Raw genomic sequence first — 22,998 nt, 5'->3', positions numbered from 1 at the left:
ATTAAACCAGAGAATTAATGACAACAAACTGTGTATTATTTTATTCTTGTCAGTATTCTTATATATCCACAAAGAAGCAAATAAATAAATGATGTCAATTTATTTTCTCTGGTTTTTATTTGAATTTTGGTAGCACCCACAATATGTTGCACTGTCCTCATCTGTGGAAACATAAAGTTTGTTCCCTGAATATCTTTTGGTTTAAGACATACAAGATTTATATGTCTGACAGATTATTCATCTTCCTTTGTGCCAGAAAACACACACTGCTATAGAAAATATTGTTTCCAAGGTCCTGACTTTGCCAGCTGTTAGGCTTGTAAAAGATCATGGCGAGATTTTCCACTTACCAAAAGGGATTATTCACCATATTAAACTTCAATATGTGGGAATGTGGGGGTCTCTGAGGCTCTGCTCCTGTAAACAATGAAACCTGTGCATAGCTGCACTCACCCAAAGATGCACACTCATTTTAATAGACTGATTTCTTCAGCTGCTTATTGCATTAATCTGTTTCTCACTGGGTCAAGAAGACACCAACAGCCAAAACCAGCCAAATGAATTTGAGAATTTGTGTTGCTTTCACTAAACTCTCAACAAGCCATTTTTCAACCAGCTTGAAACAAGTACCAGCCACTTAATCTTTCTGCAGCTTGGCCAGGCTCATTACAGCATTACAGGTTTGCCATTTTGTTTCAGCTGGGACTACCTCACTTCTGCCACATACCTCTTTGCTTGCATGATCTACAGTGCTCCTGATATGCTCAGGTCCATAGGTGGCTGGCTGGGCACAGCTGGGAGGCAGCCTTGTTTTCCCAGAGCTGGAATCTTTTGCATCTGCGCAATGCTGTGCCCCTATACAGCACTCTACTTCAACAAGCTGTGGTTTTGGTAAAATCACAGAAAAGAGCAGCTCTGGAGAGAGAAATGTCTTCTCACATCCGGCTTGGTGAATCTTTTCTTCCCCAAGCCCTTTGGTTCTGGTTGGCAGTGCCAGGCAGTTTCCTGAGCAATGACCAACTCCTGCCATTGCAACCAAGAGCTCAGCCTCTTCCTCTCCTGCCTGCCTTCATTTTGCAAACCAGATGGAGGAAATTATAGAAGGCTGGGGGTCAGCAGTCATTTCAGCTGAGGAACAAAGTCTTGCTGTTGCCAAAGCTGCCAGTTTGATTGGACATGTTTGCGTTTTTTCTCCAGAGTCAAAGCATAAGAACCAAGTTGGTAGATCTGGGAGAGTAGCCTGCAACATTGCTCACAAACTTTTCTGCATTATGGATCATAATCATCTACTGATAATCTGACATGTAACACATGTTGTTGAGAGGAGGCCTAACCTGCATGCTTGGACTATTTACTGTTAGGAAGAGTGAGAAAATTGTCTTTCCTGTGCAATTAATAGAACTGCAAATATTACCTCTCAAAACTGGCATAAGATTGATGTAATTATAATCCCTTTTAAAACCTCCTGTGAACTCACTTAGACTTATCCCACTTTCCAAGTCCTGAGAAGAAAATACTCACATCTGAAAAAAACACCCAGCTGACTATCTGAATGTTGAGCACAAAACATCAGGAGAAGGCAGCATTATGTTTTTAAAGGCTGGCTGCTGAACTGAAAAGCAAGTGAACAGTTAAGTTTGGCTCAAAGACTGACTGAGAGGAAATTCTAGGTTGCAGAAATAAAATATTTTCTAAATCCCCCAGGTAATTCAGTGGACTGATGAAACCAAAGCAGTCTTATTGATGAAAATCATGGGAGTTACACAACTCTTTGCCATGTGTCAGTAGTTTGAAGAGTTGTCCACCAAGCAAGAATTTATTTGCTCAAAGAATCTTCTTTCTGGTGTATATATTTGGTCATTGTGGAAAAGCCCTCTGAAAATGTTTGTGGATGCCCTAACAGGTCAGAATTTAATAGCAGAACTCTCCATGCCAACAGCTGTTTAATGCTTTAGTCAGCTGCAGCAGTGCTTAAAACCCCACCAACCTGGATGTCTTCTTCGGTTCTGTAAATGTGTAAATGCAGTATGGGAATTATTTACTTCATTATTATGGTTAGGAAATGCAGCTACTTACAATGTAGAATGTCTTCTACACATAGAATCTTTCTGCTAAGTTTTAAACAGGGGGTTTAAAAGGCCTGGTTCAGTACATTAAACTACCTGCAAAGTTCAGATGCTATTTCATGAAGCTGAATGTATACTGAACATGAATGAACATGAACTGGGGATGCGCAATCTCCACTTTCAAGGCTGTGCAATCCTTAGTGCCACCTACAGAATGGTGGAACTAACAACTAAGGTTTAATCAGGGTATCTTTTGTGAAGAAAAATTACTGAATATGAACCTTCTTCTGCTATTTGACATCTCTTAGAGTATGAGCAAAGTACTACTATCAGTGTTTTCCATGCTGTTTCTTAGATTGACTTTCCAGTTTTTTTTTTTGGTTTGTTTTTTTTTTTTTTTTTTTTTTTTTTTTTTTTTTTTTTTGGTAAGACAGGAAATAATGGGTTGAGATTTGCAGAGATCCCCTTTTCTCAGACTATTTCTGAATATCCTTAAAAGGCCTTTTAAATGCCAGTGAGGCATAGCTCTGAACACTGCTGGAGTGCCAGGCCTGTCCTACAAAGCCAGGTCTCAGGAGAGAACCTGAAAAGGGAGTGGATGCAACAAAAGTAATAGACAACAGTTATGAGCACAGAGGGATATTTAATTCTCATTCTCACAGCTTGGTATTGGGCTGATTGGCAATAGCCTCTCTCTGGGAGAGTAGTCAGACCTCCCATGGAGTCAGTGCCTAAGAGGAAGGGTGGTTCAGGGCAGGGTGGGAGCAGGAGGCAGAAGTGGGCACATGGTATCACACAGTTTCATTGTGATACCCAGTAATAAATTTTGAAGGTTTTGAAAGCCTTTCTTTCCCTTAATTTTTGCTCCCTGTAATGAATTGAAGAAATTCAAAATCTAAAATGCCAACAGCGAGAAAAAGACCAAAAAGTCTTCTTTTAATAGTTTTGGTAAGTATTTGTAATCAGAAGTGAATTTTTTTTTCTGGTTGGTGGGTACTTCCCAATTTACCAAAAGTATCAGGATGTGTACATCCTTTTTGATGAGGAAAAATCCAGACCCTTTACAGGACATGATTTAATGTTGCCAACAAACCAAAGACCCCTGTGACTTGGCTGAGTTTGCTAACCACTGGTGTGCAGTTCAGCTGCAAGGGAATTGATTGTCAGGACTTTGAAATTATGTCAAAGAATAAAGAATAAAAAGGGAAGTGGAAAATGGTGCAGAATAGTTTCTTTCTGACAAAACAGACTGGCTTCTAGTGGGCAAGTTGAAATATTTATATACTCATATCTCTGTGTACATTTATATGTGCGTATGTGTGTGTGAAGGCAAAATTATTGAAGGAATTGAAACGTTGCAGAAATAGCTGTTAGAATAGCAATGCATTTTGCTAATAAAATAACCCATTTTCCTTTCACTCCTGCTGTTACATTCCCTGCTGTGGCCTGGAAACCAGATGATTTTGAAAAACAAGAAGCCTGATGCTGAATTCAGCCATGAGTGAGAAAATCCAGAATAATGCTTTCAAATTACAGGGAGTGAGGGCAGATTTACACCCAGGGTCTGAGGACCAAATCCAGTCTGAAGCATTTAATTCCTACCAACTCAGTGTCCTGCTGCTTTCCCCAGGCTGATGTCTGCTGCGCACAGCGTTTTCTGTCAAGCAGGAAAACGAAGTCGAGGGTGAGTTCTGCGGCTGGACTTGCAGACTCATGCTAGGAAGGCCAGCACAGCAGTAAAAACTTGAAAGGAATTTATTTTCAAAATCTCACTCCCTCACTCTCCCCCACCCCACCTCACCCCCAGTCTCTGCAGGACCACAATTAGAGGAAATGGGGCAGGATACATTCAGACTAACGGGAGTCAGAACAAGGCTGGAAACAGATCAGGAGTTCAAGGGGAGACTGGATAAATACTTGGAAGAGACACCCTTTGAGTGTTACTAACACACAAAACACGTCAAACTCAGGAAATTCCTTGAGCTGAAAATAGTAAGAGGCTGAAAGTGTATTTGGGTGTAACAGATCCTGACTTGCTCTATTCTTACTCTTCCTTGGTATCTGCTTAAGGCAATGGTGAAGCAAAACTGCTCTGTGAGATGCATTTTGACCTGAACCGGTGTGAATGTTATGTAAATATTTAGGGGCAGAGAAGATCTCAAAACTGATGGAGAGACAGATGGAACAACAGTGCAGTGTGGACTACCTCCTTTGGAGTCCTGTGTCAGGAGTTACAGGAAATTTCATTATTCTTTTTATTTAGTTTCAATTCAAATTTTCCACACACTAAACTGCACTTACATTCACATCAGCCTCTAGCCTTCAGATTTCAGTCTGTTGAGTATATTCCATCTGCAGTTTGGCAAACCTGCAGGTAATTATCTCTCCCTTGTAATTATATTTTCAGTTAATGTTCCATTAAAGACAAATGAAAAGAATCCACATCTTCTGCTTAAGTGGTGATAGCTTAAAGTACAACATTTCATAGTCCTTGAACAAACAAGCAGTTCCATTTGCTAAGGTGAGGTGCATTTGTAATACAGATGTAGACCTCATTAATTTAGATCTTCAGATGTATACTTTTTTCCTCCCAAGAACTTCACTGTTTGACAGGTGGCTAGCCCAGGAGAAAAGCAAAGTCAGCCTTGGGGTAAAGCATTAGACTCACTATGAAACTATGGGATCCTTTTCTTGCTTCCTTTCAGGACTGTTGTGAGTGCCATGGAAACCAGGATTTCCACAGGCTGAGCCTGAGTTTCACTGCCCACTCTGAAACAGCCCAAGCCTGATTTTTTAGCTGAGAGCTCACAAGTGTGGCTGCAATTTCTGTGCCTGATGGCAGAGAAAGCAGGCTGGTGAAGAGCTCAGGGTCTGTAGAAAGGTGACAGCTGGTGGCATCTCACTGGTTCCTATCCACTTTTTGAAGCAATGTAGAAAAGAGTACATTTTGATTTGCTAGCATGTTAAATGCAGAAAACAATACTTTTCTTTCACTACATGCTGTGTTGAAGAGACAAAGTGCTGTTTAAGACTAAGTACACAGAAAAAAAAAAGCCAAACCTTAACCTAAAGACATCACTGCAAAAATAAATGTAATATTATCATTTACATTATAGTAAAGATGAAAAAACTACTCTCTGCTCTGAGGCACTGGGGATCAAGCACTCCCCCCTTTATGTATTTAGCAGGGAGAGAAGAGGGAAGAGATGGAGCTGGGAGGGAATTATGCAGCTCTGAATTTTGTATTTGAACTAATGCTGGAAGATTTTTCAATAGCCTTTTTGATTTGTAACACTAAGCTGTAGGTGTAAGCCCGGTGATTTTTTGCTGGCTAATACAGCATTGTTTCATCCCAGGCCACTCAAAGGTGCCCAACATAATTTTCTCTCCTCTTGCTTGTACACACACAGAGCAGGGAAAATATCTGGGAAAAAGGGGCTGACATCTTCAGATACCCAGAGATATAAAAGATCTTTGGTAGCAAAACTTAATTCTAAAGTCTCATGAGACACAATTGGTACTATTCTGTGAAAATTTGGGTGGGGGGGGGAGAAAAAGATCTCGTTCAACAAATGATTAAACAAATACTATGAGCAGTGAATGAGTGCATGAAAGTCATTGGATTAAGAACTAAAGCCTTGGGACTCTGAATTTCCAGAGCAAGCAAAGAATTTCTGTAGAATGCAATAGAAATATACTCTTGTGTGTTTTTTTATTGATTGCATAATGCAACTTATTTTGTTTCCATTAGCTGCAGAAAATTTACCTGAACTGTGGGAACTGTCAGTGAAGAGTGGCAGTATTTCCTTACCTCCTTAAAGCCCTTGCAAAATTTCCTAAGAAAGCATGTACTGTTCATGTACAACATCCCTTTTTAAAGGTCATCCTATCAGCTGGATCCCTTTTCCCCCCTCTATTTCTTATTCCCTGCCACCCCCACCACAATTATTGAACCGCAGTCTGTTAAATTACAAGATCTTAACGTTTCACTACATTGCATCCCAAAAAATCATCAAATCTGATCAAGCCTTGTTTTCTCTCTCCGTAGTCCCAGACATAACCACAAAATTTGTTGTGCGTCGTTTCAAACTGGGGGAGTGAGGTGGTCCAGAAGGAGAAGTCTTTGTCGAAGGAGAGTTGGGATGCCAGGCTTTCCGGTTTCTTGGCTGAGCCGCGGTCTCGGCCGCGCGTTCCGCGGGGAGCGCTCGGCCGAGCGCCGGGATGCGCCGGGATGCGCCGGGATGCGCCGGGATGCGGAGCCCCCTAGCGGTGCCCGCCGCCTGCTTCCCCGCTTACTCCTTTTTGTCCCAGCTCGCAGACAAATTGCGTGTCGGGCACGGCGCGCTGCTGCTGGTTTCTCCAAGACCAATCGGCTTGGTACATTATTTTCTTTTATTTTTGTCGGAATGGATCTGGCTGGAACACGGATTTCTCCTTTGGTTTGTTTTGGTTTTAAGTCCAAGTATTCTTAGTCAAACTATAAACAAGGATTAATTAATCCTGTCCCTGCTACTAGGAAAATGTAAGAGTTTAAATACAGTGTTTGAACCCTTAGAATGTGCCTACAGTAGCATTAGCCTACAATTAAGACGGATTTTATTTATATTTTCCCCTTCTTAACCTCTGGGAAAAAAAACAGGAGCAACCTGGTCCAGTGGAAGGTGTCCCTGCCCATGGCAGTGCAGGTGGAACTGGATGGACTTTAAGGTCTTTTCCAGCCCAAACCATTCTATGATTCTATGGTAAAACGCAGACTACTGACAATGAAAGTCAAATTAATTGTGATATTGTTGGTATGTAGGGAAAGCACCTTGTGAGGAAGAAATTTATTAAGCAACTGAATCTGGATCACAAAACTTAATTTGATCATGTGGGTTTTGCCTCTTTTAGGCAGACAATAACCCACAGATTAATACAATTTTGCTTCTATCTTTGAAACGATATAACCTTGACCCCTTCTTTGTCAAAACTGTTAATCTACAGTTTATAGTACCTCACGAGTCCTGCAGGCAAATAATAATTCTCCAAAGTGCTCTCATCCTGTATATTAATAAGGCTAAATGAGGACCCTCTTTATTGCCCATGGCCTTTCTGAAGTATCTTCTAACTAGCTCTTCTCCTTTTCCACACTCCAGTGGACTGTGGAAAATGAAGACTTGATACCATGTACGGGAATCAGTGCAATGGGAAAGACTGTTAAAATTCTCTACTACAAAATCACATACCCTTATCAGTACCCTTTGTTATGGGTACACTGTGCCCTTGCAAAAATTACCTTGATGTGCAAGGTAAGTTGGCTTGCCAGTAGATCATACAAGAAGGCTACCTTGGGATACAAGTGAATAATAATCCAAAGGTAATTGTTTCTTTTCAAGTGGAATAAATCAATCTTAATTGTGTGCCATTATAATACAGATTTTGAGACATGTCAGCAGTTCCCATGTGTGTGTTCCCATTATTCAAATTTGTGTTTCCTTTCGGGAAGGGAAACGAAATCTTGCGATTTCAATGGGGACCAAAGGGGCAAGCTTTGGTGCATAGCCCTGCTCTTGCTGCCATGCCATCACTTTTGCTGCCTTTGGCTTGGGCCGAGGTTTTTCCAATTTTTGTTTCCCTCTGCATGCCATGTCACATCCCTCTTCCCCTCTGTGTCCTCTCTTCCTCCGTGATTTTTTCCCTGATTTTGCAGCATTTCTCAGCTTAATTTTGGCATGTTTTGCTCCTTTCCACTGCAATTCTTTTGCTCCCAGACCGATTTCTGGTGCATTTCCCAATTTCCCATTTTTGGCTTTTTTTCTCAAGGGCATTTCACTTGGTCATATCTCCTTTCCAGAGTCTTAGGGAGCCTTTCTTTTCGGATCCACAAGATTTCATTTCCCTTCCCGAAAGGAAACAAAGTTTCCTTCCGGGAAGGGAAACGAAATCTTGCGATTTCAATGGGGACCAAAGGGGCAAGCTTTGGTGCATAGCCCTGCTCTTGCTGCCATGCCATCACTTTTGCTGCCTTTGGCTTGGGCCGAGGTTTTTCCAATTTTTGTTTCCCTCTGCATGCCATGTCACATCCCTCTTCCCCTTTGTGTCCTCTCTTCCTCCGTGATTTTTTCCCTGATTTTGCAGCATTTCTCAGCTTAATTTTGGTATGTTTTGCTCCTTTCCACTGCAATTCTTTTGCTCCCAGACCGATTTCTGGTGCTCACTGCATTTCCCAATTTCCCATTTTTGGTTTTTTTCCTCAAGGGCATTTCACTTGGTCATATCTCCTTTCCAGAGTCTTAGGGAGCCTTTCTTTTCGGATCCGCAAGATTTCAATGGGGACCAAAGGGGCAAGCTTTGGTGCATAGCCCTGCTCTTGCTGCCATGCCATCACTTTTGCTGCCTTTGGCTTGGGCCGAGGTTTTTCCAATTTTTGTTTCCCTCTGCATGCCATGTCACATCCCTCTTCCCCTCTGTGTCCTCTCTTCCTCCGTGATTTTTTCCCTGATTTTGCAGCATTTCTCAGCTTAATTTTGGCATGTTTTGCTCCTTTCCACTGCAATTCTTTTGCTCCCAGACCGATTTCTGGTGCTCACTGCGTTTCCCAATTTCCCATTTTTGGCTTTTTTTCTCAAGGGCATTTCACTTGCTCATATCTCCTTTCCAGAGTCTTAGGGAGCCTTTCTTTTCGGATCCACAAGATTTCGTTTCCCTTCCCGGAAGGAAACAAAGTTTCCTTCCGGGAAGGGAAACGAAATCTTGCGATTTCAATGGGGACCAAAGGGGCAAGCTTTGGTGCATAACCCTGCTCTTGCTGCCATGCCATCACTTTTGCTGCCTTTGGCTTGGGCCGAGGTTTTTCCAATTTTTGTTTCCCTCTGCATGCCATGTCACATCCCTCTTCCCCTTTGTGTCCTCTCTTCCTCCGTGATTTTTTCCCTGATTTTGCAGCATTTCTCAGCTTAATTTTGGTATGTTTTGCTCCTTTCCACTGCAATTCTTTTGCTCCCAGACCGATTTCTGGTGCTCACTGCATTTCCCAATTTCCCATTTTTGGTTTTTTTCCTCAAGGGCATTTCACTTGCTCATATCTCCTTTCCAGAGTCTTAGGGAGCCTTTCTTTTCGGATCCGCAAGATTTCAATGGGGACCAAAGGGGCAAGCTTTGGTGCATAGCCCTGCTCTTGCTGCCATGCCATCACTTTTGCTGCCTTTGGCTTGGGCCGAGGTTTTTCCAATTTTTGTTTCCCTCTGCATGCCATGTCACATCCCTCTTCCCCTCTGTGTCCTTTTCAGGGTCTGTCCGAAAATCCCTCATGTTTGCCTCACGACTGCCTCCAAGGACTGAGACCCTAGACCCTGAAAAGTAGCTCTAGCCTGGCTGAGGTGGAAAGTCTGACAAGCCTTAAGGACTGGTATGCGATGCCATGGGAACTCAGTGCGAGAACAATGGACTGGTCATGGTGGACTGAGCCCTAATCAGTTCGTCCTGTACCTTCGGTCCTGTACTCTTGGTCCTGCACTGACGCGATGATTACAACTGGTTCCCAAAACGAGTCCACACCCACCGTGTAGCCAGGAGAGCTGCTGCTTTGGCCAGATGCCACCCGCTTTGAGGAACCCTATAAAAGACTGAAGGAGTTTTGAGGACTTTGTCCGGACCCCACCTGGAGAAGACAGCCTATGAACATCTCGTCAAGCTCCGAGGGCCTCGTCTCTTCAGACTGGTAGCTATAATCCCCTTCCCCTCTTTCTCTACCTTTCACTCTATCTCTTTTTTTCTCTCCCACTATCGCAGTTGTTGGCACTAAATAAAAGTGCATTTTTGTTTAAGCAAAGTGTTGTGTCCCCTGCTGTGTCTTTTGTGCTTTGAGATCTCCAAAAAGAACCTATCAGGGACCCTGCATGCATTTGCGGACCCTGACATTAAATTGGCGTAGTCGGCAGGATCTTGATAGACAGATTAAGGGTTGCGGGTTGTATGTAGTTTGTAACAGGGGAAGGACCCTCTCTTCAGCCGCACCTAGCATGCCATGTCCAGTGAGCGCTGTCTAGAAAGCAAGGGGTGCGAGTGGAATTTCCCGCAAACTGCATACACCCAGGTGAAAAGCATCCCCTGTCTTCAGGATTTTTAAGAACATCTCATTTGTACAAAAGATGGGACTTTGTTGTTTTATTTTTTGTGTGTGTTTTTGAGCTGTTTGGTGCAGTTGAGGAGACAACTATTTGTAACTAAGGAGTACCTCCCAAACAGTTTTGGTCCCCTCACCCACTCCAGGGAAGCGAAGGGAAACACAGTTTTAGCTGTGCTTGTGTGTAACTTAAGAGTACCTCCCTGAAAATGGTTTTGGTCCCTTCACAAAATGACTGAAAAAGATAAAGATACATTTTTTGCTTTGCTAGCGAAATATGGTGCTAGACTCTCTCCAGCTGGAGAGGGATGGGCACAGGATAATTGGTTTAGCTTTGAACACGTCGTAGATAGAATATATTCTTTGCAACATGATGCCAGATATAAGCTGGGCAGAAATAAAACAATTCTCTGCTCAGTTTTGGGTGCTTGCCTATCGGCAGCCATTGAAACCCGTTTTAAACGGGTGACTGAAGAGAAAGCAGTCATAGACTCCTTGCAAAATTTGGTAGAATTTTGCAGAAGGAATTAGAACATGAAAGGAGTCTTAGAGAAGAGAGGGAGAAACGGGTGAGCAAAGAAAAAGCAGTAATAGACTCCCTACAAACCCTAGTAGAAGTTTTGCAGAAAGAATTAGAATATGAAAGAAGTCTTAGAGAAGGGAGAGATAAAAACTTAAAACATGTAGAATCACCAAAAGAAGTAGAAGAGAAAGAAGCACGCCACATTAAACACATATACCCCCAGAAAGAATTGGTACACATACAAAATTGTGGAGAATCTTGTTATTCCAATTTGAGACCTCTCATTAAAACAGAATACAATTTTATAAATGAAGAGGATTTTGATCCTCACATTACCACCAAAGAAATACCATACACTGCCACTGAATTAGCCAAATTAAAGAAAGAATATTCACGTCTCCCTCAGGAATCAGAGACAGAATATGTGTTTAGAGTCTCACTCACTGGAGGAGACCAAATTAAATTAAGTGAGCAAGAAGCCAGTGGCTATTGGGGACATGGAGTTTTCTTAACAACAGGAAATACTCGAGCTCCATGGTCCCTGACACAGCGCGCAGCTTACTGGGCAGGGGGACTTAGCCCCCTTGAAAGAGGGGATCCTCTAGCCATTACCGGCACGCCAGATCAACTTTTAGAAAACATTCACAAAGCTGCCTGCTTGCAAATGATACATGAAAGAAAATTGATTTCTGGCTATGAATCACCTATGCAATTGCCAGTAAAACCTGAAATAATGACACCTCTAAGTCGAGGTCTCCCTGAGTCCCTTAAACCAACTGCAATCCTCCTTCAGAAAACCATTGCATCTATCACCCCTGTAGACAGGCTAGACAGATTTCTTAGCAATCCTATTGACCAAACTGGTTCCACTAGCCCAAGCTTCACGTCTCTTACAACTCCAGCCCAACCTTTAAGCGTACAATCTGATAATAGCCATAAAGTGTGGACGTGGAGCCAAGTTGCAGAAGAGTTAATTAGTTACAGCAGAAAATATGGATCAGTGAATCTCCCAGATGATAAGCCTGAAAAAACCAGAGGGGTCAGGCACATTGTTTCTCCAAATGAAAAACCAGAAAAGGGGAAACAGATCTCTAGTCGCCAACAGTTGTGGCTAATGGGACTAAAAAGGGGAGTGCCACGAGAAGTGATGGATGGCTTACCATATGAAAAATTAGTTAAAATAATTTCAAACTGGCGCAGTTCCAAATCCATGATACTGAATTCACCTGATGTACAACCTAGCGCACCCCCTCCTCCACAAGCTTCAAGCTATAAGCCAAAACAACCCCCTTTACAAACTTTTGATAAAAAGCCAAACCATTCTCCTACACGAGTTTTAGACAATGGGTTACAAAAACCTTCCCTACAGCTCCAAGGCAGTGAAACAAACCAGCCTGCTTTAAACTAGAAACTCCGTCTCTTGTTAGTGAGCAAAGAGACGGAGAATGGCTGTTTTTGAGAAAGCTCACAAAAAACCCAAGAACAGGTGATTTGTTGATTACAGCAATAGTCGGTCCCAAACGAGCTTTAGTAACCTTTGTGGTAGACACCGGAGCCCAGATTAGTGCACTGAAAAATGAAGATGCTCAAAAATGTGGAGTTGTCCCTAGCAAAAAACGGTGTTGTGTCTTAAATGCCCTAGGAACTACAGAGCCTATGGGAATCGCTTTAGTAAAAATCACATTGCCCGGGGAAGACAACTTAATAGTTGTCAAAATGGTAATTGGAAATATTCCGGACAGTCTGTTAGGGATGGATATACTTGCTGGGAAACAGTGGGAAGATTCAGAGGGTCTTTTGTGGTCTTTTGGTGCACCACGCCTTGACATCAGGCTGCTTAAAATAGCTCCACCACTACCATTCAGTAAAATCACTTCTGTAAAACAGTATCCCTTGCCCTCTGGTGCTAAAGATGGCATCAAGTCAGTTATTCAAGAATTGAAAGATCAGGGAGTTATTATTAACACTCATAGTCTGTTTAACTCCCCAATATGGCCAGTTAAAAAACCTAATGGGAAGTGGAGACTGACAGTAGACTACCGCCGTCTTAATGCTAACACAGACCCTCTTACAGCAGCTGTCCCAAATTTAGCTGAGTTAATAATAGCAATTCAAGAAAAAGCCCACTCTTTTATGGCAACAATAGATGTTAAAGACATGTTTTTTATGATACCTATACAGCCAGAAGACATGGACCGTTTTGCTTTTGTGTGGGAAGGACAGCAATATACCTTTACACGTTTGCCCCAAGGGTACAAGCATTCACCTACTTTAGCCCACCATGCTTTAGCCCAGGAGTTAGAAACCATATCTAAACCTGACACTGTAGCTGTTTATCAGTACATTGATGATATCCTTGTGGGAGGAGAAGAAAAAGAAGTAGTGGGGGATACTCAAGAGAAAATAATCTCTCATTTAGAAAGCCTAGGTTTACAGATCCCTTCAGAGAAAATACAAAAACCTTCACAAGAAGTGAAATTTTTAGGAATATGGTGGAAAGGAGGTATGACATGTATTCCCCCCGATACTTTAACCTCTTTAGATCAGATCGAAATGCCAGAATCCAGGAAAGAACTGCAACAAGCTTTAGGATTGTTAGTGTTTTGGAGGAAACATATTCCAGATTTTTCAATTATTGCTAGGCCTCTTTATGACCTGTTGAGAAAGGGAGTAAAATGGGACTGGAGCCCCTCGCAGGAAGAAGCATTGCAATTGCTGATTTTTGAAGCAACAGCTTATCAAGCATTGGGTCCCATCCATCCTACAGATCCTTTTCAAGTAGAATGGGGATTTGCATCCTCAGGATTGTCTGTACATATATGGCAGAGGGGTCCTGAAGGCCCGACCAGACCCGTTAGCTTTTACTCCCGTGGTTTTAAAGATGCAGAAAAAAGGTATACCATTTGGGAGAAGGAGCTATTTGTTGTTAGCATGGCTCTTGTTGAAGTAGAAAAAATTACAAGACAGCAACCAATTGTATTGAGAGGTCCTTTCAAAGTAATCAAAATAGTTACTACCGGGACTCCTCCTCCTGAAGGAGTAGCTCAACGGGCCTCCGTGAGAAAATGGTATGCACAAATAGAGCACTACTGCCACATTTTCTCAATCACTGAAGGAGCTGTGGAAATTTTGTCAATACAAGAAACAGAAAATCTGAATAATAGTGAAGACAAACCTGTTTCAGTGATTAAGATAGCCCCTCCCTTTTCCCCTGAGCAGTCAGCTAACTCATGGTTTACAGACGCTTCATCTAAGAGAGAAGGAAAAGCGTGGAAATTCAAGGCCGTGGCCCTCCATACTTCCTCGGGCGAACAAATTATCACAGAGGGGGAGGGCAGTGCTCAAGTTGGGGAGTTGATAGCTGTTTGGAGTGCTTTCCAGAGGGAAGCACAGAACACCTCTCTTGTTTGCATTTACACCGATTCCTATGCTGTATACAAAGGCTGTACTGAATGGTTGCCTTTCTGGCAACAGAATGATTGGGAAGTTAACAGAATCCCAGTATGGCAGAAAGAAAAGTGGCAAGAAATCCTACAAATTGCAAGTCGAGGGAATTTTGCTGTGGGGTGGGTAGCTTCTCACCAGACAGACGGGAATCCAGCAGGAGAATGGAATAACAGAGCTGATGAATTAGCTAAGCTGAGCCCCCTAAAAAAGGATGAAATTATTGAAGATTGGGAACACTTGTTAGAATGGTTGCATGTAAAAAGACAACACACAGGTGCAAAAGATTTGTATAAAGAAGCTCATGCTCGGGGTTGGCCAGTTACCAGGGAAATGTGCAAAACTTGTGTGTCAGCCTGTGAGCAGTTTCGCAAACGGCTAGAAAGACATCCCCTAGAGGATGACCCACTACACTTAAGAAAAGGTAAAGGCTTATGGGATGCATGGCAGGTAGATTATATTGGTCCTTTTAAGCAATCAGGAGGTAAGCATTTTGTGTTAGTGGGAGTTGAGATAATATCTGGATTAGCCCAAGCTGAGGCCTTCAAAAGGGCTACAGGAGAAAGCACTGTCAAAGCATTGCAGATATGGTTTGGGACCTTTCCAAAACCACAGGAAATACAATCTGATAATGGGTCCCACTTTACTGCTAAAGTAGTGCAGGAATGGGCAAAAGGTGAAGGAATAAAATGGACATTTCACACCCCCTATTACCCTCAAGCCAACGGAATTGTAGAAAGAACCAATGGTCTCCTAAAAAGACTTTTGAAACCACAAGAAGGAGGCTGGGATGGTCGATTGTATAAAGCTGTACAAAGTGTGAATGAAAGATGGGGGGCAAACGGATGTCCGAAAATCACCGCCTTTTGCCCGAAAGCTCCAACCATAATTCCGGCATTAAAGGGGCCAAATGATCCCGAAAATCCAGCTCATTATCCCGGACAACCTGTCCTAGTTGACCTTCCCACTGTAGGGGAGGTACCACTAGTGCTGAAAACCCCTTTGAATAAATTTGCTTGGGTAGCATCTGATGCTCTAGGTAAAGAACACCGGATAAGTACCCGCTGGATAATTCCCTCTTTTTAAAAGTTCTGCCTTTAGATGGCAGATTTTTCTGTGTTTGTTATTACAGGAGAACTCCGAGGGACGCTCTGAGTGATATGAAAGTCAGATAACCATGTTAACATTATTAATACTTCTTTGCATCCTGCCACACCATTATGGCCAAGATCCGGCTGAGTGGCCGTGGTCTGAAGCTACCCTCAGGTACACCAATGTCCAAGGATCCTACCCCAGAGATCTTCGCCCAAACCTAGCGACTGTAGTGCTGCATGACTCAGAGGTATACCGTCGAAGTGAGTGGGGTTGGGACCGAAAAGACTGGGCTAGAATGCTGACTGGGACAATTGGTGAAAACATTAACGTAGGATGCAGAAAAGTAGAAGGACTATCTCATGAGAAAGCTACTAACATCGCAGTAGCTGGAAATCTTTTAGAACCTGGTATAACAAGCAGTTTGCACCCCAACATTACAGCAGGACTCTGTCCCACTACAACATGGAAATGCAACAAGCAAGATCCCCTTTTGTTGTGTTGTCGTCAGAAGGATGTTGGAAACTATACATTAGACCCTAGCACCAATAATGTTGAGATCACGAAGCTTTGTAAGAATGAACCCACTGATTGTTGGTACAACTTTACTTTAACTAAATCAATTTATGTGACATGTAATTGGCAAAATGACCCGGCAGATCAGTCAAGCTTGAAAGGTTTAATTTACAGGTTTAAAATAAATGCTGTGGCAAAACCCATGTTAACTGCAGTGGTCATGTACTCTGGTGTGCAGACTCCCGTAGTGTTGCATAGCAAAAATAATGTTTTTCCTCCCTTTGCAGTAATACGAGGTAACGATGTTGCAATTCGATGTGAATTAATTGATGGATCCCTCATTGAACCCATACACAGCTCTGGTATAGGGCCTCACGGTCGTGTTCTACACTGTGAGACTCAGAATCAGAACTGCTGGTTGAACCTAACAGATGTACAATTTTCTCACAGAGTGATATGTGGTGAAAACAACACTAAACACTGGGGAGAACTCGATGTCAATGTAGTAATGCCTACTGTGCCCACCACCCAACCACCGGTCATGCTCACCCCGAAAATTTTTGAAATCGGACCATATGTAATAAAGAAAACTGGCCAACAGCAAATATTGTTCAATCCGGCATGGTCTCTTAAACAAGTTAAATTACTGATGCAGAACAGTGTCTCAGAAATTCAGCCAAACTGTTCACCCTTTTTGCAAACTTCGTTTCAAGGGTGGACCACCTGGCTGCGAAAACGGAACCCTTCCAAAAAACGGATGGCAAGAGACATAACCGGTGTTGTGGGAACAGGATTGGGAATCCTAAATAGTATTGATTCAGAAGTATTGATGAATAAACTGGTTGCCACCACAAGAGACTTGATAAAATTACAACAACCCTTGCAGTCCTCTTTATCCGCCCTGGGAACACAACAGTGGTTGTTATCAAACATATTACCAAATTGGGAAAAGGTAAATGTGAATGATCACAAATTAATAATTGATGCACTTAGTGTTGCACAAAACAACATTTCCCTGGCCCTTAGCTGCATCCAGGCACAGCTCTGGATGCAGACAGTTGTTGCCTCAATTATAAGAGAAGGTGAAGAAGGCATTTTCCCTACTGACATTCGAAAAATAATTTGGGACAATGCAAATGATTTTGAAAAGAAATTCCAATCCTGGTGGAATTTGGTGAACTTCACTTACAACCCGAGTACAAACACAGCCACAGCTTTTGTGTTAACGATATCTAATGCTTCAGTGCTTTTGATTTTCCCTATCATTGCATTAGGACTGAATCATGACGGAGCTATTCTCTATCCTTCCGAGCATAGAGAATGGGCCCGTCAAATTGATAAGAAATGGCAAACTGTAAATTTGGAATCTTGTATTGTCCGGGAGCAACAAGGTTTTATTTGTGAAAGTAATGCAATTATAGCTCAAGAAATTTGTTTGGACACAGAGCAGAATATTTGCCATTTTGAAGTTCACCCTGATGAAACTCCTGTAACAATATTAGTGTACATAGGTAATGGGTGTGTGTGTCTAAGGACTGCTTGTGATGTAGTGTTCATAGAAAATGTAGCAGTGAATCCAAAGAATCATTCAAATTTTTGTGTCTGTAACTTTACCACGATTACGGGATGTGATTTTTCTTATACTGTTCCAGTTATGTCTTACCACCTTTTACAATCCAATTTTACACTAATTCACCAGATATTGCCTGCCTCTATTGGAATGAATTTAACTTTGATTAAGCAATTGTTGCTTCACCAGGACTTAATTGAAATTTTAGAAAAGGTCAAGAGAAATGGGCAAAAGACCCTGGTAACAGTCCATCATGATGTGAAGGAGATACATCACGTTTTAGAAAGAGTAAGGAAGGATGCTGAACACAGATGGTGGGATACTCTTTTTGGGTGGTCACCTACTGCTACAGGCATCCTGAATAAAGTGTGCCATCCTATTGTTGTTCTTTTGATCTTGGTTTTAATTGGTTTTGTTTTAGCGGCCATTTTATACATTTTGAATTGGAAAATGATGAGGCAGCTGACCCGATTGGCATCAATTATAGATGCACACAGTTCAGTAAAAACCCCTTTTGTTAAAGACATTCCTAAAGTTATTGACACAAGAAGAACTACACGAGCAGAAAAAAAAATTAGGCCTGCGACAGCAAATTAATTAGAGTTGTTTGTTGTTTGTTTTAATTAGTATTGTTTGTTTTAATAATGTTAAACAGTGATTAAGTTTTTGTTTGGAGATTTTTGCTTAAAAAATTTGTAAAAGAATTTTGTGATTTTGTTTTGATTGTTTTCGAAGAAATTGTTTCAATTACAAGAAAAATTGTTATAATCAATATTTATCATTATTTCCTATTCTATCTTTTCTTAATCCCTGTCCTTGTTTCTTTTACTTTTTCCCTCTTCCTCTTTGATATCTTTTCCTGTTTCTGTTTTTCTGGGATATATGCTGCCAGACACTGATGAGTCGAGGCCTGAAGACTTTGTGACAACGCTGCAGACCTTGCTGATGGAGTACTTTTCGTCGCCAGTCGTGAGTCACGGGGTGGTGTCAGGGTCTGTCCGAAAATCCCTCATGTTTGCCTCACGACTGCCTCCAAGGACTAAGACCCTAGACCCTGAAAAGTAGCTCTAGCCTGGCTGAGGTGGAAAGTCTGTCAAGCCTTAAGGACTGGTATGCGATGCCATGGGAACTCAGTGCGAGAACAATGGACTGGTCATGGTGGACTGAGCCCTAATCAGTTCGTCCTGTACCTTCGGTCCTGTACTCTTGGTCCTGCACTGACGCGATGATTACAACTGGTTCCCAAAACGAGTCCACACCCACCGTGAAGCCAGGAGAGCTGCTGCTTTGGCCAGATGCCACCCGCTTTGAGGAACCCTATAAAAGACTGAAGGAGTTTTGAGGACTTTGTCCGGACCCCACCTGGAGAAGACATCCTATGAGCATCTCGTCAAGCTCTGAGGGCCACGTCTCTTCAGACTGGTAGCTATAATCCCCTTCCCCTCTTTCTCTACCTTTCACTCTATCTCTTTTTTTCTCTCCCACTATCGCAGTTGTTGGCACTAAATAAAAGTGCATTTTTGTTTAAGCAAAGTGTTGTGTCCCCTGCTGTGTCTTTTGTGCTTTGAGATCTCCAAAAAGAACCTATCAGGGACCCTGCATGCATTTGCGGACCCTGACAGTCCTCTCTTCCTCCGTGATTTTTCCTTGATTTTGCAGCATTTCTCAGCCTAATTTTGGCATTTTTTGCTCCTTTCCACTGCAATTCTTTTGCTCCCAGACCGATTTCTGGTGCTTACTACATTTCCCAATTTCCCATTTTTGGCTTTTTTCCTCAAGGGCATTTCACTTGGTCATATCTCCTTTCCAGAGTCTTAGGGAGCCTTTCTTTTCGGATCCGCAAGATTTCGTTTCCCTTCCCGAAAGGAAACTAAGTTTCCTTTCGGGAAGGGAAACGAAATCTTGCGATTTCAATGGGGACCAAAGGGGCAAGCTTTGGTGCATAGCCCTGCTCTTGCTGCCATGCCGTCACTTTTGCTGCCTTTGGCTTGGGCCGAGGTTTTTCCAATTTTTGTTTCCCTCTGCATGCCATGTCACATCCCTCTTCCCCTCTGTGTCCTCTCTTCCTCCGTGATTTTTTCCCTGATTTTGCAGCATTTCTCAGCTTAATTTTGGCATGTTTTGCTCCTTTGCACTGCAATTCTTTTGCTCCCAGACCGATTTCTGGTGCTTGTTGCGGTGTGTCTCCTCCCTCCCAAAGGTAACCCTCTCCCCCCGCCCCAACCCCCATGAGCCCTGACTGTGAGACAGGGGGTCCAGGGGGTCGAGTGATTGGCAGATTTGAAAGATACCCCCTGCCCCCTGTGGCTATTGGTAGACCTAAGTGCCCCTTCTCCCCTGGCACCCCTCCCCCTCACCTGGTTGGTGGCTACCCGTCCCTGCCCCTCCCCTTACCCCCGGCTTAAAAGGACAATCCAGTCACGTGGCCGGCCCTTCTGTTGGAGCTGCCACCAGGTCCACAACTCTGTAGCTGAAATAAAGACTCTGGATCAAGCTCTAGCAGAAGTGCCTCCTTTCTTCACCATCGCCTGAAGCCTCTCCACTGAGGAATATCGCTCGCAGCCTCTGAGTAACCCAAGGGGTGTCACTGGGGAGGAAACATCCCAGCTGCCGCCATTGGACTCAGCAGCAAGGCAAGCCCGGGCAGGTCTCTGTCGGAATATTGGGAACCCCAATATTTGGCGCCCACTCGTGGGGCAAAAACTCGGCCCTGCGACCAGACGGAGACCCATCTGAGCTTCGCAAGACCACCGAGAGAGTTTCTGGCAGCTTGGCGTTCACTGGCAGGGCTTTGGACGTAGCTCTCCAGCACAGACTTGGATTAAAAAAGTCTCCTGAACGTTTTGCACCTCGGAGAAGAAAAGCTCCTTTCTGGTGAGCCAACTTCTCAGAGGAGGACAGGGTAGCTTCTCCAGCCCCGGGGAGGTCCTGTTCAGGTGAAGAGAAAACCTCGACAGACCAAGGAGCCTTCGCACCGATCTGGGTGAGTATTTGCACTCCACGGGGGGGTGGGAAGCTCAAAGGGAAATCCCTGCGGAGGGATCCCGTCTTTTTCGCCCTTAGTAGGGCAGGTTTAGGCTACGGAGCCCCGCAGAATCGGGAACAGCAGCACGTGTGGCTCAGCTTTGTACGGCGCGGCTTTGCCGTTTTTAGAAGCCGCGGGAAGCTTTGCTGACGCGGCCGGGAGGAGCGGCGGGCTCCGCCCGTGCCTCTCTCGGCGCGAGTTTCGGCGGGGGGGGGGAGCGCGGGGGGTCCGCGCGGCAGCGGCACCCGGCAGCGCGACCGCGGCAGCGTCGGCGCGGGCGGCGGCGGCGGCTCCCGGGGGCGGCGTGGGGGCGCGGGCGGCGGGGGGACCGCGGCTTTCGCTTCCTCGGTGCGCGCGGGCGGCGCGGCTCAGCCACGTGGCGCGCGGGAGTCGGCGGGAGCTGCCGGCGGCAGTTTAAAGCTCGCAGGAGCTGCTGCTTTGTGCAGGGCTGAAAGCCACGTGGGTGTTCGCTTCCTGACTGCGGTTTTTGGGATTCGGTTGCGATTTTGGCTTTGTTTTAGGTCAGTGGGGTTTGTGTAGTGCTTGTAACATCTGAGATGGGGTCCAAACTTAGTACTACACAAAAAGGAGTTTATTATGAGATTTTAGGAAATTTAGCTGGTGGAAATGTGTCGTTTTCTAAGGGAAAATTGAAGCAGTTTATAAGATGGCTTTTTCTCCACTTCCCACAAGTCTCACCCGAGGATGTCCGCAGCACCCAGTTCTGGGACACTGTTGGACGCGAATTGGTAAAAATTGGAAAATCTGGAAATACTTCTACTGCTAAATTTGTGTTTTGGAGTTTGCAAATTCGATCTGCTTTGCCCAAACAAAGGGAAGTGAAGGAAAAGCCAAACAGCAACGATTGTGCCTCTGCTCTCCCTATTCCCCCTCACCCCAATTCCCAACCCTGTACCCCAAAACTTCGTATTTTAAAGGGAACAGAATCTGCTCACGCCCAGGAAGCTGGTCTCCCTGAGCACTTTAAAATGTCCGAGACCCCCTGTCCACGAGGTTCTGGCCAGACCGAGTGGAATTCTCCCCCAACCCTTGTCTCCCCAGCTCAGAAACCCCGAGCACGTGTTGGTTTTTCAGAGAGTAGTGATTTCAAAGATGGCTCCCAGTCACCAGAGAGCCCACAAAATGGCGGATGCCACATGGCAGTATCTCCCACCTGGTCTTCTCCTTCCCATGATCCCCCTTGGAATCCCAAAAATCCTTTCTTACCCATCACCCCTGCTAACCCTCGTGATACCTTCCCTCCCCCCACCCTTTCTGTCACTCCCTCGGCGCCGCCCCCATACCCTCCCCAGGGGGCGTCTACTGACGGGATGTCACCAGGCGTCCCCGCCCACCGTTCCCACAGCGTCCCCGCCCCTTGCCGACCCCCTGTCCCCGCCCCCCGTTCCCACGGTCTCCCCGCCCCCTCCCCGGGTTCCCACGGTGAGAACACGCCCACTGCTTGTCCTTGTACCCCTACAGGTGATCCCAATGTTTGCAATTCAAACCATAGGGAACAGGGAACCGCAGACGCAATACAGGGTCCCCTTTTCTCACTTGCTCCTGTGACATATCAGCAAGCAGGGCAAGCGGGAGGAGCCACAACTGCTAATTGGAGAAATTTTGCCCTACCAATAATAAAAGAAATTTGTAAAATTCATAACCAATACGGCTCACACAGCCCATACTTCCGTGGCCTTTTAAATGCTGAATTAAGCAGAACTGTAGTGGTCCCGTATGATTTAAAACAGCTTTTTGCATGTCTCATGACCACTACAGAATTCAAATTATGGGAAATTACATGGAAACAATTGCTGAAAGAGGCTCTCCCAGCCTTGCATGCTGATCCTAAAACGGCAAAGGATGTCAATGGTCTCCCAATTACCATTGAGCATTTCTCTGGTGAGGGTCAATGGTCTTTGGCCCCAGTCCAAGCTGCAACAATCCCTGTAGAAGTCCTTGAGAGAGTCAAAGAAGCAGCTGAAAAGGCCTTCTTTACTCTTCAACTTGATGGGCCTCTAGAGCCTTATAGTAAGATCAAACAGCTACCATCAGAGCCTTTCTCAAAATTTGTAGAAAGATTGACCAGAGCGATTGAAGTCCAAGTTAGGAAAGAGAATGCGAGGGAAGAAGTTTTGGAGGAAATGGCATTGGCAAATGCTAATGAACAATGTCGAACTGCAATTTTAAGCTTACCTCTAGACCCGCCTCCTACTCTAAACGATATGCTTCTAGTCTGTAGCAGGAAAGTGCCTCTGATGAGTGTTGCTGAGGACACCAGACCAAAGCCGCTGCCAAGACCACCAAGAGAGTCGCTGTTGCCAGCCCTGCACCGGTTCCATCAGCACAGCGACACACTGGGCAGCAGCGAAGACCAGCAACGGTGGACCCTACAAAGCCATGCATGCTTTGTAGGAACCTTGGGCACTGGGCTCACCAGTGTCCCCTGAAAAGACAGTTTGATGAATTTGTAAATAGCAGGGAAAGAGAACTACAAGCTCTCCCAGAGGGTCAACAACAACAAAAAAACTTAAGGGGGGAGCGCCGGCCTGCCAGGCGTGCAGACACAAAAAGAGCAGGCCAAGGGAATGAGGGAGGTGGGAAACACCAAGCGCGCGGTGACGTCTCAATTTCTCTAAGCGAAGCAGGTGCTTCAAA

The 22,998-nt window shown here is 44.3% G+C and overlaps 1 protein-coding gene across 1 annotated transcript; it reads left to right on the top strand.

Annotated features, from left to right (window-relative positions):
- Nucleotides 1-6,317: 6,317 nt before the first annotated feature.
- On the top strand, nucleotides 6,318-17,912 carry LOC137470017 (uncharacterized). Its single transcript, XM_068182999.1, has 6 exons — nucleotides 6,318-6,443; nucleotides 7,202-7,354; nucleotides 9,413-9,431; nucleotides 10,415-10,677; nucleotides 10,734-11,889; nucleotides 17,878-17,912. The coding sequence occupies exons 1-6, from the start codon at nucleotides 6,318-6,320 to the stop codon at nucleotides 17,910-17,912; spliced, it is 1,752 nt and encodes a 583-aa protein (XP_068039100.1).
- Nucleotides 17,913-22,998: the final 5,086 nt, after the last annotated feature.

The sequence above is a fragment of the Anomalospiza imberbis genome, chromosome 3, assembly GCF_031753505.1.
Source record: "Anomalospiza imberbis isolate Cuckoo-Finch-1a 21T00152 chromosome 3, ASM3175350v1, whole genome shotgun sequence".
In the NCBI taxonomy this organism is placed as follows: domain Eukaryota; kingdom Metazoa; phylum Chordata; class Aves; order Passeriformes; family Viduidae; genus Anomalospiza; species Anomalospiza imberbis.
The sequence above is the reverse complement of the archived record's forward strand: the minus strand, read 5'-3'. Positions and strand labels throughout refer to the sequence as shown.